The 20,992-nt window shown below is 39.3% G+C and overlaps 1 protein-coding gene across 2 annotated transcripts in view; it reads right to left on the bottom strand.

Annotated features, from left to right (window-relative positions):
- Positions 1-20,992, bottom strand: part of REPS2 (RALBP1 associated Eps domain containing 2) — a 250,518-nt gene that overhangs the window by 169,679 nt on the left and 59,847 nt on the right. For both annotated transcript variants that reach the window (XM_070464477.1, XM_070464476.1), the window contains exon 3: positions 2,319-2,467. In XM_070464477.1, the coding sequence (XP_070320578.1) occupies positions 2,319-2,467 (149 nt within the window). The remainder of the gene's footprint in view (positions 1-2,318; positions 2,468-20,992) is intronic.

Below are 20,992 nucleotides of genomic sequence, written 5' to 3' on the forward strand. Positions count from 1 at the left end.
AATAACATTCATACACCACAATTTTGATCTCTTTGTGAATAGATTCAATTTTCACTCATTAATAAAGGCTCTTATTTCCTGGATCTACATTTATCAAGTTTTCCAACAATTGTGGATATTTTTAAAATATTTTAAATGGTAATGCTAAATATTCTTGGAGCTGTCTAGACAAAGTAAAATGTCAACTTTTTTATACTGAGAAATTCCAAAACAATTCATTATGGGTAAACCCCAACTAGCCTACTCCTAAACAGTAGGATGGCACCTTAATAAAGTACAAATCTCAATTCAAATGTGAATTTTATGTAGGACCACAGGCGAGACAAGCTATTATTACTTGGCTTTTTACTATTACTTAGCTACTGGGTTTCCTCTCTTTTTTTTAATGCTACTAATAGACTGGTAACAAGGAAACTGTACTTTTTATCAGCATACAGACTATATAGGTGTTCTTAGTCAAAAATAATAATAAAGTAATTCAATCTGAGATACCAATCAAGTACTCTTTTTCAAGTAAAAGAAAGAATATTTGCTTTGAATTATAAGTTCACAACCACAGACTGGGTGGGCCTAGCATAAATCCAGACTGAAGTGAAAGGATGTGTCCTCAGTGACACTGCCAGGGGATGGGCCTGAAAGTTCCCAGAGTATCAATCATCCTGGGATAGTAGGCCCTCATTCCTCTCCAAACGCTGGTGGGAAAACATGCCAAAGAGTACTGGCTGAAGATTCTGATATAGGCATACCTCATGTCATTGAGCTTCACAGCTATTACTTTTTTTATTTTTTTATTTTTTTTAAATTTTTTTTATTAGTTGGAGGCTAATTACTTTACATCATTACAGTAGTTTTTGTTATACATTGAAATGAATTAGCCATGAAAAAAACCAAGTTTATGGCAACCCTGCATCAAGCAAGTCTACCAGCTCCGCTTTTCCAATAGCATTTGCTCACTTCATATCTCTGTGTCACATTTTGACAATCCTTAACAATATTTCAAACATTTTCATTATTATTGTATTTTTATGGCAATGTGTAATCAGTGAGGTTTGATGTTACTACTACTTGCTAAGATGGTAAGTTAGCAGTTTTTAGCAATAAAGCATTTTTTTAAATAAGATATATACATTACGGTTTTTTAGCCACAATGCTATTGCACACTTAGCAGACTACAGTATAGTGTAAATCTAACCTTTGTAAGCACTAGAAAACCAAAAACTCGTGTGACTACTGCAGTGGTCTGAAACTGAACCTGCACCGTCTCCAAGGTATGCCTGTACTTCTTTTTATATAAATCCCTTAAGAACTAGTTTAAAATGTATCAGAATTAGGATGTTATACAACAGAACATACTATATGTCACTTAAATATGAATACTGCAACAATACTTTAAATATCCAGCATTATTAGGGTGAACCATATACATTAGTTTTCCAACTTAATCCTTTAATAGTCATTGCATTTGAAAAACATTTTTATTGGTCTTTCTAAAACATGACAAATTTCTTTTCCATACAGAAGGTACTACATTGAATATGATTTGACTTTTCTGCATAATTCAGTATCTTCACTGCAAGTACCTTGATGCCCTGAGTGCTCACTAATGTGTAAGTCTATTTTACCTCTTATTGACAGACCTACTCATCTGGAATTTTACACTTTTCTCTCTACTCATCACTATCTGACTACTGCAATTAGTGGTCTAATTTTAAAAGCCTGTCCACCCTATTCTTGTTCCTGACCTGTACATGTAAAGGCAGCATTTCCCAAGATGGCCCTCCAAGAAGGGATTCCCTGGTGAAAGAAGTTTAGTACATGCCAATCTCCAGGTCTCTTTACTGCAGGACTTGTCAGGGCCTTTACTGTGCTAACGTGCACCATGAATGTCTAAGACCAAGTATTTAGCCTTTCCCCCAAGAATAAGGCATGAAACAGTGTTCTCCAACCACATTTAACCAGAGAAACCAGATTTTTGGAAGAAAGCACTTATTAAAAACTCCTAGAAGTTACATTTCAAAAAACCCATTTGGAAATGGTGGTTAGATAAATCAAATAAGTGTGTTAAAGCAGTAGCCTTACTTCAGACACAATTCTACATTAAAGTAGGCTCTAAATGGCCCAGAGATGGCTCATGGTAATTGCTATGCATCAGCTTCTTCTTCTTGCTACAAGGAAACTTTATAGGCACACTCCAAGACTATAATTGTATCCCAGATGGTGCAATTCAAGTAACTGGAAGTTTGACAGCAGCTATGAGGCACTGCTCTGTGAGGGTTCATGGTCAGGAGCAAACAGACATGCCTGATCAGACTATTTACCTGTTTATCCTCATCGTCGATTCTTTTGAAGGTATTTTTTTCTGTGATTAAATATGGAATCTGAACTTTAGTTCCATGCAGCTCAGTCGTGTTCCCAAACCGGATTTCAGCATCAGTCTTTGACATCATAAAGCGAGGCAGCGGCAGTTCTTTAGGAGCAGAATCAAAGAAGCTCAAGTGAGATTTTATTTGAAAACTGCAAAAAGGGGAACTCAATGGCCAAAAGATGAGTCACTTTTGAGGAAAAATTCCAGAGCACTAAATATAGATTAAATCTGATTTCAACACAATAAAGACTCCTATAATAATGTCATGTGCTACAGTTTAGCAAGGTATCTTGGCTCAACATTTTTAAATGCTGTCCAATCATTCTAGAACAAATTCAGGTTTTGGACAGATCTTCCATTTCAGCCTTTAGTTTGGCACCAAGAAAAGGGATGTGACATTGCAGAAATCAGTATCAAGTGACAACAGTAGCAGGCAAACTTATATAGTGTTTATTATATGCCAGAGACTATATTAAGACCTGCAAATATTAACTCATTTAATCCTCACAACTCGCTACAGTAAGATGATCATTACCCTTCTTTTACAGATGGGGAAACAGACCAGAAGGAGCTAAGATGACACAGCATGTCTGTGGCAGAGCTGGCTCTTCATAGGTCAGTGCTGCTACCCTATAGAAAGGCCCCTCATTCCCAGGGCAAACTTACTGGATACAACACGTTCTCATCCTATGTTATTGCTCAAGGAATGTTCACACACAATCTCCAGTTGTCTTTTTGTAATGGAATAAGGAAAATGGCATCAAGTTAGAGCAATCAATCCAACGTTCAGTCAAATTCTACTGTCAAAACCATTAGCCACACTCAATACCACAAAGAGCTGAAATGCAACAGTCTGGTGTATTTTTACTTACCTTTCAAATTTCTGACAAAACTATTCTGAAAACAGAAATGATACTTTGGCACACTTCAAGTTCTCAGCAGAGCAAATCACACACAATAACACAGCACAAAGAACACCAAAAATGGGTATAATATTCTGGATTAGGCATAATGATTTGCATCTGGATTCATTGTTTAGGATAATATTCATCAGTGTGCCTTTGCCTTCCCTTAGCTTGCTCTTCCAAAAACACAGCTGCACTTCCAATGATCACTGCTGTGTTACAGCCAGAAAACATCTTAGCAACAGCAAGCAGTATCTCAGCTCCCCAGGAAAAGAAGGCCCCTGGTTCTCTAATATCCACATCATGTTTATTTTTAGTTGCTATGTCCACATTCAATTCAAAGAAGTAGGCAATATGACAAATCCCTGCGTGATCAATCAGCCAAGAGCCCAAGAGACATGAATAGAATAACCAATCTGGAAAATTAAACCAAGACTTTCCCCTAAAGAGACGATGGCCACCATTTTTAATATTTTATTATTTCCTAACCCTGGCAGCTCTTCAGCACTCAAGGCAGGACTGGACTTCAAAAGAAAGAAGGCAAGAGAAAAGAAAGTCTAGATTCTCAGTAAATCAAATATGAGCTAATCCTATGGTTCTCTTCTCAGAAAGGTATTTATTACAGCTCAGTCTGCAAAAAAGGATCTTAAAAAACTGAACAAGATCACATAAAATAACTTGTACTCTAATCTGCCCACAAGAGGATGACACTACTTACAAGCCCTATCTGGAAAGAGAAGAAAAAAAAAAAAGGAAATGTTCGGCATTTGTAAGCTCCCTGACCAGTGTTTCACTGGTGTTTAACAGATAACTCCAGGAACAATGGAACACAAACCTGGTTGGTGAATATCAACTACTACACTAGGGCCCCCAGCTGTCCTTTAGGACACTGTCATATCACAAATTCTCCTTCCCTGGCTATGGCATTTCTCCAGAATTGTTCACCTGGGAAAGAATCTCCCTCCCTCAGACAGCAGAAGACAAAATACAGCTGAATTTCTCTCATACTTTCTTTGTTTTCAAGGCTTTAAACAACTTTTACGTAACAGAATTGTAACCATATATACTTATATTCCTATTATTCAAAACTAATGAAAGTGCTATTTTTCTTAAGGTGATGCAAGCTTTTTTTTATGTTACAAGCTTCTTAAAAGTGAAAAGCAAAACTAGTTTGTCAACATTCAGTCTAAATGTTGTTTCACAGTCATACGTACAGCAAATTTAATAGCAAAACTTTATTAGAAAATTAATCAATAAAGTACCTACTATCCAGTGATATATGTCAAGTAATCACAGGAGAAGATCTATCTGCAGTAATTGGTTAGAATCTTTTCTCCCAAACTGAATTAAATTAGCAGATAGGAAACAAATTAAGAGTTCAAATAAAATACTGACAGGGGCCAAGGACACAATGAGCACAGCAATCATTTGTCTCATAATGGTATCTTAGGTTGTATTATTTGAACACAGAAATGCTTTGTATATTAAATAGAAATGACTATTTTTCCCTTCCACAAACAAAATCATGTCTCTGCTTTTTTAAACATGTGATCCTCTAAGGGAAAAATCCTTTGTTTTCCCATGTTTGATGGTGTCATGAATATTAGAAATACATCCCTCAATTCATTAGAAAAAAACATAAGCAGCATAAACACAGTAATAAAAGATTAATTACAAAGAAACAGCTGCTGTGCACTGTCCTCAAAAGACCCTGATGCTGGGAAAGATTGAAGGTGGGAGGAGAAGGGGACGACAGAGGATGAGATGGTTGGATGGCATCACCGACTCAATGGACATGAGTTTGAGTAAACTCCGGGAGTTGGTGATGGACAAGGAGGTCCTGGCATGCTGCAGTCCATGGGGTCGCAGAGTAGGACATGACTGAGTGACTGAACTGAACTGAGAAATATAATTGCAGCCACATGTATCATTGTAAATTGTATAGTAGCTACATTAACAAAAAAAAAAATGTTAAGTGAAGAAGCCAGTGAAAAAATACAAATACTGCATGGTTTCACTTACATGACGGATCAATCATCAAACTCATGGAAACAGAAGGTAGAACAGTGGATGCCAGAGGCTGGAGGGAAGGGGACTGGGGAGTTGTTTAATGGGGGTGGAGTTTCCACCTTGCAATGTAGGCAGATTGGTTGCACAACAATGTGGATACACGTAACACTACTGAACTGTATACTTAAAAATGGTTAAGATGATTTTATATTATGTATATTTTGTCACAACTAATATTTTTCAACTTAAAAAAAGCAAAACACAGAGGTGAAATTAATTTAGTATATTTTAACCCAATGTTATCGATGACAGCATGTAAACAAGATAAAAATTAATATAATAGTTTACATTCTCTTTTCAGACTAATGCTTTAAACCCCATGTGTACGTCCCTGTACCACAGACCTCAATTCAGATACACCACATTTCAGGCACTCAGGAGCTGCAGTAGTATGGCTACTGGCTGCCCTACTGTAAAAGCACAGTTTGGCTGATGGTTGCTATGAAGCAATATGGACCCCTATGGCCAGAGATCTAGATTTTACTAAGAAATACTATAATGTTAAAAGTCAACAAATAATTGATTTCTTCTTAAATTATGTAAAGAGTATTTTGTATGGAGGGATGATGATAATGTACACAGAGCTTAACTATTTGAAGACTTTTAAAAATTTGTTTATTTTTGGCCGTGCTGGGTCTTCATTGCTGCAGGCTTTTCTCTAGCTGTGACAAGGGTTTGTTTCTCATTGCAGTGGCTTCTCTTGTTGCAGAGCACAGGCTCTAGGGTGCACAGGCTTCAGCAGTTGTGGCTCCCAGACTCTAGAGCACAGGCTCAATAGTTGTGGTGCACAGGCTTAGTTGCTCCACAGCATGTGGGATCTTCCCAGATCAGGGATCAAACCTGTGTCTCCTGCATTGGCAGGCAGATTCTTTACCACTGAGCTACCAGGAAGCCTCATTTGAAGACTTTTTTTTTTCCATTTATTTTTATTAGTTGGAGGCTAATTACAAATGTATATATATAACCTCATAACAAATAGCCAAAGTGCTTTCATATCCCTTTCTAGTTAATCACCTCCCCTTATCCAACTGAGCAATGTCTTCTAATTTCTAAATCCACAGATTACCTTTGCCATTATAGAACTTCACATAATGGAATCATACAATATTAATCTTTGTAACTAGCTTTTCTGATAACACTTAGTGATAATCATCCAATGTACAACATAATCATCTAAAGACAGTTCATTCTTTTTCACTGCTATGGAGTAATCCACTCTTATGAATATACTGAAAATTTTTAAACCCAGTCTCTGTGATGAACATTTAGGTTGTTTTCAGTTTAAAGCCATTATGAATATAGCTGCTGTGCACAGTCTTATAAATTACTTTTGAGAGACATGAATTCATCAATCTTGGGATATATCTATGAGCCACATTCAACCTGCTGTCTATTTCCATATAGCTCATGAGTACTATATAGTAGTAGTATAAGTATAAACTATTATGTACAAAATAAGCTACAAGACATATTGTACAACACAGGGAACATAGCCAATATTTTATAAGTAATAAATGGAGTATAACCTTTAAAACCTGTGTGTAAATCACTATATTGTACACCTGTAACTTATATAATACTATACATCAAAGTATACTTCAGTTAGTATTTTCATTAAAAAACAATAGGTTTTACATTTTTGAATGCTTAGAAAACATCAAAAGAAAAATGATTCATGATGTGAAAATTATGAAATACAAATTTCAATATCCATAAATAAACTTTTACTGGAACACAGCCATGCTCTTTTGTTTACACATTCTGCTTTCCCAGTTCAAAAGCAGAGTTGGGTATGTGCAATAAAAGCCATACAGCTCACAAAGCCTAAAATATCCACTACCTAGCCCTTTACAGGAAAAGTTTGCTGATGCCTGTCTTATACAATACAGTGCTTAAAGTAAAACATAATCTTACTAAAACAATAAAGTTTCATTTAATGGAAAAATATTTCATGTTACTTGAGCTTTTAATGTAAATTTTAAGTAATTTAAGTTGCTGCTTTAATTAAAATTCAATTTCTCACTGGCACTAAACACATTTTAAATGCTCTATAGTCAGTTTCACAGGACTAGTGGCTACCACAGGAGATAGCACAGTTTAGATGCCTGGCCAAAGGATTACCCAATTTTATGCTCACAAAAACACTACGAACCAGCTACTACTTGACACCTGCTCCAGTATGACAAATATAGACAGTGTATTAAAAAGCAGAGACATCACTTTGCTGACAAAGGTCCATATAGTCAAAGCTATGGTTTTTCCAGTAGTCATGTATGGATGTGAGAACTGGACCATAAAGAAGGCTGAGTATCAAAGAACTGATGCTTTTGAATTGTGGTGTTGGAGAAGACTCTTGAGAGTCCCTTGGACTGCAAGGAGATCAAACTAGTCAATCCTAAAGGAAATCAACCCTGAATATTCACTGAAAGAACTGATGCTGAAGCTGAAGCTCCAATACTTTGGTCACCTGATGCAAAGAGCCAACTCACTGGAAAAGACTTTGATGCTGGGAAAGACTGAGGGCAGGAGGAGAAGTGGGCAGCAGAGGATGAGATGATTAGATAGCATCACTGACTCAATGGACATGAATCTGAGCAAACTACAGCAGATAATGAAGCACAGGGGAGCCTGCCGTGCTCTAGTGACTGGACAAACTCTCGAGTAGTTCAAGGGTCAGTTGTAACTGTTATCCTTTATAATCCTACATCTTTGTACACATTTAAAACATTACTCCAAAACAGAGACACAGATTTACAGAATAAATATATTGATACCAAGGAGGAAATGGGGATAGGATGAAAAGGGAGATTGGTATTGACATACATATCCTACTATGTATAATGTCTATCCCCCGACCAGTAATGCTGAAGAAGCTGAAGTTGAAAGGTTCTGTGAAGACCTACAAGACCTTCTAGAACTAACACCCAAAAAAGATGTCCTTTTCATTATAGGGGACTGGAATGCAAAAGTAGGAAGTCAAGAAATACCTGGAATAACAGGCAAATTTGGCCTTGGAGTACAGAATGAAGCAGGGCAAAGGCTAATGGAGTTTTCCCAAGAGAACGCACTGGTCATAGCAAACACCCTCTTCCAACAACACAAGAGAAGACTCTACACATGGACATCACCAGATGGTCAACACCAAAATCAGATTGATTATATTCTTTGCAGCCAAAGATGGAGAAGCTCTATACAGTCAGCAAAAATAAGACCAGGAGCTGACTGTGGCTCAGATCATGAACTCCTTATTGCCAAATTCAGACTTAAACCTGAAGAAAGTAGGGAAAACCACTAGACCATTCAGGTCAGTTCAGTTCAGTTCAGTCACTCAGTCGTGTCCAACTCTTTGCGACCCCATGAACTGCAGCACACCAGGCCTCCCTGTCCATCACAAACTCCCAGAGTTTACTCAAACTCATGCCCATCGAGTCGGTGATGCCATCCAGCCATCTCATCCTCTGTTGTCCCCTTCTCCTCCTGCCCCCAATCACTCCCAGCATCAGGGTCTTTTCCAATGAGTCAACATTTTGCATCAAGTGGCCAAAGTATTGGAGTTTCAGCTTCAGCATCAGTCCTTCCAATGAACACCCAGGACTTATCTCCTTTAGGATGGACTGGTTGGATCTCCTTACAGTCCAAGGGACTCTCAAGAGTCTTCTCCAACACCACAGTTCAAAAGCATCAATTTTTCGGCGCTCAGCTTTCTTCATAGTCCAACTCTCACATCCATACATGACCACTGGAAAAACCATAACCTTGACTAGACGGACCTTTGTTGGCAAAGTAACGTCTCTGCTTTTTAATATACTATCTAGGTTGGTCATAACTTTCCTTCCAAGGAGTAAGTGTCTTTTAATTTCATGGCTGCAGTCACCATCTGCAGTGATTTTGGAGCCCAAAAAAATAAAGTCTGACACTGCTTTCACTGTTTCCCCATCTATTTCCCATGAAGTGATGGGACCAGATGCCATGATCTTAGTTTTTCAAATGTTGAGCTTTAAGCCAACTTTTTCACTCTCCTCTTTCACTTTCATCAAGAGGCTTTTTAGTTCCTCTTCACTTTCTGCCATAAGGGAGGTAAAATCTGCATATCTGAGTTTATTGATATTTCTCCCAGCAATCTTGATTCCAGCTTGTGCTTCCTCCAGCCCAGTGTTTCTCATGATGTACACTGCATACAAGTTAAATAAGCAGGGTGACAATATACAGCCTTGATGTACTCCTTTTCCTATTTGGAACCAGTCTGTTGTTCCATGTCCAGTTCTAACCTGTTGCTTCCTGACCTGCATATAGGTTTCTCAAGAGGTGGGTCAGGTGGTCTGGTATTCCCATCTCTTTCAGAATTTTCCACAGTTTATTGTGATCCACACAAAGGCTTTGGCATAGTCAATAAAGCAGAAATAGATGTTTTTCTGGAACTCTTCCTTTTTCGATGATCCACCGAATGTTGGCAATTTGATCTCTGGTTCCTCTGCCTTTTCTAAAACCAGCTTGAACATCTGGAAGCTCTCGGTTCACGTATTGCTGAAGCCTGGCTTGGAGAATTTTGAGCATTACTTTACTAGCGTGTGAGATGAGTGCAATCGTGCGGTAGTTTGAGCATTCTTTGGGATTGCCTTTCTTTGGGATTGGAATGAAAACTGACCTTTTCCAGTCCTGTGACCACTGCTGAGTTTTCAAAATTTACTGGCATATTGAGTGCAGCACTTTCACAGCATCATCTTTCAGGATTTGAAATAGCTCAACTGGAATTCCATCACCTCCACTAGGGATGTCTGGCTCTAGGTGAGTGATCACACCATCGTGATTATCTGGGTCATGAAGATCTTTTTTGTATAGTTCTTCTGTGTATTCTTGCCACCTCTTCTTAATATCTTCTGCTTCTGTTAGGTCCATACCATTTCTGTCCTTTATTGAGCCCATCTTTGCATGAAATGTTCCCTTGGTATCTCTAATTTTCTTGAAGAGATCTCTAGTCTTTCCCATTCTGTTGTTTTCCTCTATTTCTTTGCATTGATCGCTGAGGAAGGCTTTCTTATCTCTCTTGGCTATTCTTTGGAACTCTGCATTCAAATGGGAATATCTTTCCTTTTCTCCTTTGCTTTTTGCTTCTCTTCTTTTCACAGCTATTTGTAAGGCCTCCTCAGACAACCATTTTGCCTTTTTGCATTTCTTTTCCATGGGGATGGTCTTGATCCCTGTCTCCTGTACAATGTCACAAATCTTCGTCCATAGTTCATCAGGCTCTCTGTCTATCAGATCTAGCCCCTTAAATCTATTTCTCACTTCCACTGTGTAGTCATAAGGGATTTGATTTAGGTCATACCTGAATGATCTAGTGGTTTTCCCTACTTTCTTCAATTTACATCTGAATTTGGCAATAAGGAGTTCATGATCTGAGCCACAGTCAGCTCCTGGTCTTGTTTTTGCTGACTATATAGAGCTTCTCCATCTTTGGCTGCAAAGAATATAATCAATCTGATTTTGGTGTTGACCATCTGGTGATGTCCATGTGTAGTCTTCTCTTGTGTTGTTGGAAGAGGGTGTTTGCTGTGACCAGTGCGTTCTCTTGGCAAAACTCTATCAGCCTTTGCCCTGCTTCATTCCATACTCCAAGGCCAAATTTGCCTGTTATTCCAGGTGTTTCTTGACTTCCTACTTCTGCATTCCAGTCCCCTATAATGAAAAGGACATCTTTTTTTTGGGTGTTAGTTCTAAAAGATCTTGTAGGTCTTCATAGAACCGTTCAACTTCAGCTTCTTCAGCATTACTGGTTGGGGCATAGGCTTGGATTACCATGATATTGAATGGTTTGCCTTGGAAACAAACAGAGATCATTCTGTCATTTTTGAGACTGCATCCAAGTACTGCATTTCGGACTCTTTTGTTGACCATGATGGCTACTCCATTTCTTCTAAGGGATTCCTGCCCACAGTAGTAGATATAATGGTCATCTGAGTTAAATTCACCCATTCCAGTCCATTTTAGTTCACTGATTCCTAGAATGTCGACGTTCACTCTTGCCATCTCCTGTTTGACCACTTCCAATTTGCCTTGATTCATGGACCTAACATTCCAGGTTCCTATGCAATATTGCTCTTTACAGCATTGAACCTTGCTTCTATCACCAGTCACATCCACAACTGGATATTGTTTTTGCTTTAGCTCTGTGTCTGCATTCCTTCTGGAGTTATTTCTCCACTGATTTCCAGTAGCATATTGGGCACCTACCGACCTGGGGAGTTCCTCTTTCAGTATCCTATCATTTTGCCTTTTCATACTGTTCATGGGGTTCTCAAGGTATTCAGGTATGACCTAAATCAAATCTCTTATGATTATACAGTGGAAGTGACAAATAGATTCAAGGGATTAGATCTGATAGAGTGCCTGAAGAACTATGGACAGAGGTTCGTGACACTGTACAGGAGGCAGGGATCAAGACCATCCCCAAGGAAAAGAAATGCAAAAAGGCAAAATGGTTGTTTGAGGAGACCTTACAAATAGCTGTGAATAGAAGAGAAGAGGAGAAAAGGAAAGATATACCCATTTGAAGGCAGAGTTCCAAAGAAGAGCAAGGAGAGGTAAGAAAGACTTCCTCAGAGATCAGTGCAAACAAATAGAGAAAAACAATAGAATGGGAAAATCTAGAGATCTCTTCAAGAAAATTAGAGATACCAATGGAACATTTCACACAAAGATGGGCACAATAAAGAACAGCAATGGTATGGACCTAACAGAAGCAGAAGATATTAAGAAGAGGTAGCAAGAATACACAGAAGAACTATACAAAAAAGATCTTCATGACCCAGATAATCATGATGGTGTGATCACCAACCTAGAGTCAGACATCCTGGAATGTGAAGTCAAGTGGGCCTTAGGAAGCATCACTATGAACAAAGCTAGTGGAGGTGATGGAATTCCAGTTGAGCTATTTCAAATCCTAAAAGATGATGCTGTGAAAGTGCTTCACTCAATATGCCAGCAAATTTGGAAAACTCAGCAGTGGCCACAGGACTGGAAAATGTCAGTTTTTCATTCCAATCCCAAAGAAAGGCAATCCCAAAGAATGCTCAAACTACCGCACAATTGCACTCATCTCAGTTCAGTTCAGTTCAGTCACTCAGTCGTGTCTGACTCTTTGTGACCCCATGAATTGCAGCACGCCAGGCCTCCCTGTCCATCACAAACTCCCGGAGTTTACTCAAACTCATGCCCATCAAGTCGGTGATGCCATCCAGCCATCTCATCCTCTGTCGTCCCCTTCTCCTCCTGCCCCCAATCCCTCCCAGCATCAGGGTCTTTTCCAATGAGTCAACTCTTCACACTCATCTCACACGCTAGCAAAGTAATGCTCCAAATTCTCCAAGCCAGACTTCAACCGTACATGAACCGTGAGCTTCCAGATGTTCAAGTTGGATTCAGAACAGCCAGAGGAATCAAAGATCAGATTGCCAACATCCACTGGATCATCAAAAAAAGCAAGAGAGTTCCAGAAAAACATCTACTTCTGCTTTATTGACTATGCCAAAGCCTTTGACTGTGTGGACCACAACAAACTCTGGAAAATTCTTAGAGATGGGAATACCAGATCACCTGACTTGCCTCTTGTGAAATCTGTACACAGGTCAGGAAGCAACAGTTAGAAATGGACATGGAACAACAGACTGGTTCAAATAGGGAAAGGAGTAGGTCAAGGCTGTATACTGTCACCCTGCTTATTTAACTTACATTCACAGTACATCAGGAGAAATGCTGGACTGGATGAAGCACAAGCAGGAATCAAGACTGCCAGGAGAAAGATCAATAACCTCAGATATGCAGATGACATCAACCTTATGGCAGAAAGCAAAGAAGAACTAAAGAACCTCTTGATGAAAGTGAAAGAGGAGAGTGAAAAAGTTGGCTTAAAACTCAACATTAAGAAAACTAAGATCATGGCATCTGGTCCCATCACTTCATGGCAAATAGATGGGGAAATAATGGAAACAGTGAGAGACTTTATTTTGGGGGGCTCCAAAATCACTGCAGATGGTGATTGCAGCCACGAAATTAAAAGACACTTGCTCCTTGGAAGAAAAGTTATGACCAACCTAGACAGCATATTAAAAAGCAGAGACATTACTTTGCCAACAAAGGTCTGTCTAGTCAAAACTATGGTTTTCCCAGTAGTCATGTATGGATGTGAGAGTTGAACTATAAAGAAAGCTGAGCACCAAAGAAAATTGATGCTTTTGAATTGTGGTGTTGGAGAAGACTCTTGAGAGTCCCTTGGACAGCAAGAAGATCCAACCAGTCCATCCTAAAGGAAATCAGTCCTTAATATTCATTGGAAGGACTGATGCTGAAGCTGAAACTCCAATACTTTGGCCACCTGATGCGAAGAGTTGACTCATTGGAAAAGACCCTGATGCTGGGGAAGACTGAAGACAGGAGGAGAAGGGGACGACAGAGGATGAGATGGTTGGATGGCATCACCAACTCAATGGACATGAGTTTAAGTAAACTCTGGGAGTTGGTGATGGACAGGGATGCCTGGCGTGCTGCAGTCCATGGGATCACAGAGAGTCGGACACGACTGAGCGACTGAACTCAACTGAACTGACTATGTTAAAATAGATAACTAATGAGAGCCTACTGTATAGCACAGGGAACTCTCCTCAGTGCTCTGTGGTGACCTAAATAGGAAGGAAATCCAGAAAACTGGATATATGTATGTGTGGCTCGTCATGTCCAACTCTTTGCAACCTGTGTACTGCAGTCCGCCAGGCTGCATGGGGATTCTCCAGGCACAAATACCAGAGTGGGTTGCCATTCCCTTTCCAGGGGATCTTCCCAAACCAGGGATCAAACCCAGGTCTCCCGCATTGCAGGTGGATTCTTCACCATCTGAGCCACCAGAATATATGTATACATTGACTAATTCACTTCGCTGCACAGCAAAAACTAACACAAAATTATAAAGCAACTATATTCCGATAATTTTTTTAATTGCTTCAAGAAGGGGTTCACAGGTTTCACACTGTCAAGGGGCCATGGCACGATAAAGTTTCAAAACTCTACTCTAAACCCTGCTACACCTTCCCTCAGTCCTCACACTTCCTCTTGGCCTGTCTTTGGAAAGCAGGAAGGTTTGCTCCCAGGACAAATGTTCATACATGGTTTCCTCCACAAGAACTCTCTGCCACCCCTGAACTTCACCCCAACACCACCTTCTGCCCTCCTAAGTTAGCTTTCCCAACAGCATTACCCCAGCTCCTACTAGGGTGAGGCTAGAGAAAAGCCTGGGGCTAGCACTTGAGGTACTCCCTTCTCAGGGCAGTGGAAAGTCAGAGTCAGCACTTGCAGGGTCCAGGGAGCTAGCACCCCCTACAGTTATACATCCCCTACAGTTATATGCCCTGGGTGCTCTTGCCTCCCGCCAGTTTGGGCCCTAATGTGACCAAATCTGTACTCAGAGCTTAAGCAAAGCTCTTGAAAATACTCCACTTGACTGTCTTTAGAAGTCACTCTGAACCCTGGCTCCACAGAACAATCACCTGCGGTACTATGAAAAACCCTGTGCTAAAGCCACATGTCTGCAGGTAACCCCAGGTCCCTGTAGTTTTTATTTTCCATTTAAAGTTATCCAGATGATTCTCAAGTGCATACAAGGTTGGGAACCAATGCCTGAGAGAGATGACTTCTGTAAGCATTCCTCAGAAGTTTCTGGTGAACATGAATTCCAAATGTTTGCATTAAAAAGAGTGACTGATGATTAAGACTCACTCCTCATGCCCAGGCATTTGTGTCTTCGTGTATTCATTCAACAAACATGCCCTGAGTACCCACAAGGCCCCTCGGTACAGGGGTTACCAGATGCTCCTCCCTTCCCCTTAGATGTGCAGACTGCTGAGGAAGACAGACAAAAAATTACTCAAACCTATAAAGGAGTACTTACAAACCCTAACAAAAGAGCTATGAAGGAGCAGGCAGTGAGAAAATTAAGTAAGGAGGATACTGTCACATTATCCAGCATTAACAGGCCCATCCAAGGATTACCTAATTCCCTAGGGGTGCATGCTTTTAAGTTATTATTTACTCTTGATGAAGCATTTTACAATTCTGAAAGGGTAGATATTAACTTGTGGAAAATTTGTTAGATAACAAACACTTCTTTTCTGATAGCAGTGCAAATGAATTTTATCTTGCAAAAGAGTATAATGACCCAGTTACAGTTTTATTGTCCTGTAGGGACAATTTTATATGTAATTTAGCGATCTTATTCCAGCATTCTTTCTTTCCATGACTATACTTTCTTGAACCAGCTTTACTATATGCTGGTTCCTTTGTTAATGAATTAATTTGACAGGACATACTTTAGATAGGATGTCAGGGACAGCCTTGGAAACCTAAAGGATGAGGAGGAGATGCCAGCACTGAAAGGAGAGGAGGGAGAACAGACCACTAGCAACCCAAGGTCTTGACATAACATGCTCTTTCCTACAGTAGGAAAGAAGTGGCCCAGAAATGGATACACAGCCCGTAAGGCTAGGGGACAGATTACAAGAAAGAAAGATTTGAGATGAGGAGGGGTAGTAGGCAGAGACTAGACTATACAAGGCCTTACAGATAACTGTAGGGACTTTGAACTTTGTATTATGTACAGTAAGCAACCACTGGGAGAGTTTCAAGGAGCTAGTTAAAATAATCTATTTTGAAAAAGCTACTCTTAGTGCTATGTGGGGAAAGAGACTGGAATAGAAAAGAGAGAAGGCCAAGAAACTAATGACAAAACCATTGTGGCACTCAGGAAAGTGGCTGCAGGTGGCCTCACTTAGCAGAGGTAGAGAGATACAGGGAGCAAGCAGTGAGACTACAGCCATATTGGCAGAACTTTTTTTTAATTAATTATTTTAATTGGAGGATAATTACTTTACATATTGTGATAGTTTTTGCCATACATTGACACAAAACAGCCACAGGTGCACATATGTGCCCCCATCCTGAACTCCCCTCTCACCTCCCTCCCCACTCCATCCCTCCAGGTTGTCACAGAGCACAGGCTTTGGATGTCCTGCTTCACACATCAAACTAGCACTGGTCATTTATTTTACACATGGTAATACACGTTTCAATGCTGTTCTCTCAAATCATCCCACCCTCGCCTTCTCCCACATAGTCCAAAGGCCTATTCGTTACTTCTGTGTCTCTTTGTCTGCCTTGCATATAAGATCATCATTACCATCTTTCTAAATTCCATATATATGCATTAATATACAGTATTTGTTTTCTCTTTCTGACTTACTTCACTCTGTATGATAGCTCCAGTTTCATCCACATCATTAGAACTGACTCAAATGCATTCCTTTTTATAGCTGAGTAACATTCCATTGTGTATATGTACCACAACTTCCTGATCCATTTGTCTGCCAATGGACATCTAGGTTGCTCCCATGTCCTAGATATTGTAAACAGTGCCACAGTGAACACTGTGGTACATGTCTCTTTCAATTCTGGTTTCCTCAGGATATATGTCCAGCAGTGGGATTGCTGGGTTGTATGGCAGTTCTATTTCCAGGTTTTTAAGGAATCTCCACACTGTTCTCCATAGTGGCTGTACCAGTTTGCATTCCCACCAACAGTGTAAGAGGGTTCCCTTTTCTCCACACCCTCTCCAGCATTTATTGTTTGTAGACTTTTTGATGACAGCCATTCTGACCAGCATGAGATGATACCTCATTTGTGGTTTTGATTTGCATTTCTCTAATAATGAGTGATGTTGAGCATCTTTTCATGTGTTTATTAGCCATCTGTATGTCTTCTTTGGAGAAATGTCTGTTTACTTCTTTGGCGCATTTTTGATTGAGTTGTTTGTTTTGTTGTGTTTTATGTTATTGAGCTGCATGAGCTGCTTGTATATTTTGGAGATTAATTCTTTGTCAGTTGTTTTGTTTGCTATTATTTTCTCCCATTCTGAAGGCTGCCTTTTCACCTTGCTTATAGTTTCCTTCATTGTGCAAAAGCTTTTAAGTTTAATTAGGTCCCATTTATTTATTTTTGTTTTTATTTCCATTACTCTGGGAGGTGGGTCATAGAGGATCTTGCTGTGATTTATGTCAGAGAGTGTTCTGCCTATGTTTTCCTCTAAGAGTTTTATAGTTTCTGGTTTTACATTTAGATCTTTAATTCATTTTGAGTTTATTTTTGTGTATGGTGTTAGAAAGTGTTCTAGTTTCATTCTTTTACATGTGGTTGACCAGTTTCCCCAGCACCACTTGTTAAAGAGACTGTCTTTTCTCCATTGTACATTTTTGCCTCCTTTGTCAAAGATAAGGTGTCCATAGGTGCATGGATTTATCTCTGGGCTTTCTATTTTTTTCCATTGATCTATATTTCTGTCTTTGTGCCAGTACCATACTGCCTTGATGACTGTAGCTTTGTAGTATAGTCTGAAGTCAGGAGGGTTGATTCTTCCAGTTCCATTTCTTTCTCAAGATTGCTTTGGCTATTCAAGGTTTTATGTGTTTCCATACAAATTGTGAAATTATTTGTTCTAGTTCTGTGAAAAATACCATTGGTAGCTTGATAGGGATTGCATTGAATCTATAGATTACTTTGGATAGTACACTCATTTTCACTATATTGATTCTTCCAATTCACAAACATGGTATATTTCTCCATCTATTTGTGTCATCTTTGATTTCTTTCATCAGTGTTTTATAGTTTTCTATATATAGGTCTTTTGTTTCTTTAGGTAAATTTATTCCTAAGTATTTTATTCTTTTTGTTGCAATGGTGAATGGGATTGTTTCTTTAATTTCTCTGTTTTTTCATTGTTAGTGTATAGGAATGCAAGGGATTTCTGTGTATTAATTTTATATCCTGCAACTTTACTATATTCATTGATAAGCTCTAGTAATTTTCCAGTGGTATCTTAAGCGTTCTCTATGTAGAAGATCATGTCATCTATAGTGAGAGTTTTACTTCTTTTTTTTTTCCAATCTGATTCCTTTTATTTCTTTTCCTTCTCTGATTGCTGTGGCTAGGACTTCCAAAACTATGTTGAATAAAAGTGGTGAGAGTAGGCACCCTTGTCTTATTCCTGATTTTAGTGGAAATACTTTCTATTTTTTGCTATTGAGGATAATGCTTGCTGTGGGTTTGCTGGATACGGCTTTTATTATGTTGAGGTATGTTCCTTCTATGCCTGCTTTCTAGAGAGTTTTTAATCATAAATGGATGTTGAATTTTGTCAAAGGCTTTCTCTGCATCTATTGAGATAATCGTATGGTTTTTATCTTTCAGTTTGTTAATATGGTGTATCACATTGATTGATTTGTGAATATTGAAGAATCCTTGCATCCCTGGAATAAAGCCCACTTGGTCATGATGTATGATCCTTTTAATATGTTGTTGGATTCTGTTTGCTAGAATTTTGTTGAGGATTTTTGCATCTATGTTCATCAGTGATATTGGCCTGTAATTTTCTTTTTTTGTGGCATCTTTATCTGGTTTTGGTATCAGGGTGATGGTAGTCTCATAGAATGAGTTTGGGAGTTTGCCTTCCTCTGCAATTTTCTAGAAGAGTTTGAATAGGATAGGTGTTAGCTCTTCTCTAAATTTTTGGTAGAATTCACCCATGTTGGCGGGACTTCTGATGGATTATATTGTGAGGGAGGGAAAGGAGGAAATCAAGTCTTCTAAGTTCCTGGCTTAAGCAACTGCATAAGGTAGGGGTATTTAGCAAAATGGGAAAGCCTAGGGGTTAAAGGTTAACACACACATACACACAGGCACATGTCACTCATGAAGTAAGGTTACGACTCTTATAAAAGAAGGACTGAAAGGACTCACAACTTCCTGTGTGATAGGTCTTTCAGATTAGGCTCTCAGAGAGCATTCTCTTTCACCTTCAAGGTTTGTGTCATCAAACATTAAGCTAATGAATTTCAAGCAAAAAATTGGAAAATGCCTATATGCAGGTCAGGAAGCAACAGTTAGAACTGGACATGGAACAACAGACTGGTTCCAAATAGGAAAAGGAGTACGTCAAGGCTGTATACTGTCATCCTGTTTATTTAACTTATATGCAGAGTATATCATGAGAAACACTGGGCTGGAAGAAGCACAAGCTGGAATTAAGATTGCCAGGAGAAATATCAATAACCTCAGATACACAGATGACACCACCCTTATGGCAGAAAGTGAAGAGGAACTAAAAAGCCTCTTGATGAAAGTGAAAGAGGAGAGTGAAAATGTTGGCTTAAAGCTCAACATTCAGAAAACTAAGATCATGGCATCTGGTCCCATCACTTCATGGGAAATAGATGGGAAGACAGTGGAAACAGTGTCAGACTTTATTTTTTTGGGCTCCAAAATCACTGCAGATGGTGACTGCAGCCTTGAAATTAAAAGACACTTACTCCTTGGAAGGAAAGTTATGACCAACCTAGATAGTATATTAAAAAGCAGAGACATTACTTTGCCAACAAAGGTCCGTCTAGTCAAGACTATGGTTTTTCCAGTGGTCATGTATGGATGTGAGAGTTGGACTGTGAAGAAAGCTGAGGGCCGAAAAATTGATGCTTTTGAACTGTGGTGTTGGAGAAGACTCTTGAGAGTCCCTTGGACTGCAAGGAGATCCAACCAGTCCATCCTAAAGGAGATCAGTCCTGGGTGTTCATTGGAAGGACTGATGCTGAAGCTGAAACTCCAATACTTTGGCCACCTGATGCGAAGAGTTGACTCATTGGAAAAGACCCTGATGCTGGGAGGGATTGGGGACAGGAGGAGAAGGGGACAACAGAGGATGAGATGGCTGGATGGCATCACCGACTCGATGGGCATGAGTTTGAGTAAACTCTGGGAGTTTGTGATGGACAGGGAGGCCTGATGTGCTGCGATTCATGGGGTCACAAAGAGTCGGACACGACTGAGAGACTGAACTGAACTGAAGTGGCAGCTCAAAGTTTGGCCCAGTCTTGCACTCATCCTTACTCAACATATGCTGACTGCAAGTAACTTATTTAAAAAACATTTAAATGAAGGAAGAAAATTCAGAATTAACTCTGAGTAATACTTAAACCCTCAGTGGTAAAAGGCAGCATCAGGATTTATAAGATGGAGAAAGCCTCATGTTTGGAAAAAGGGCTAATTCCTTATACAAGTGATAACTTAGACAATCCACCCCTTTTACCCTCTCCCCCATCCCCAGGAAACTAAGCTATAGATCTGAGCACAGATCAGGTAAAAGACTTCAGTCTAACCAAATAAAAGCAACAAAGGTGTCAGAAGTTTATTTTTTAATACAACAAAGAAGCTCTTAACTCTTTCAGAAGATGAAGTTGGGAGATATTACAATAAAGATTAATGATCATTTACAATGGAATGGAAACTTTCAGTGCCTACCACAAATCAAAATTCAGTGAGCCATAACTTTGAACAAATCACAGCAAACACTGACCAACAGACACTAAACCAGCCACTGAAATTACACTCCATCAAGAAACCTATTTCAAGGAACCAAATTATATAATACTGAGGGATGCTTTGTGGGGGTCAGTTGTTTTGTTTTGTTTTTGCTCCTGTTCAGGAAACAGATTAGAATCAGGACCTTATTAAACAGAAGAAATCAACCAGAAGAGGCTACTTTGCATAACAATAAAAAGCCTGG

Source organism: Odocoileus virginianus, unplaced genomic scaffold (assembly GCF_023699985.2).
Source record: "Odocoileus virginianus isolate 20LAN1187 ecotype Illinois unplaced genomic scaffold, Ovbor_1.2 Unplaced_Contig_25, whole genome shotgun sequence".
Classification (NCBI taxonomy): Eukaryota; Metazoa; Chordata; class Mammalia; order Artiodactyla; family Cervidae; genus Odocoileus; species Odocoileus virginianus.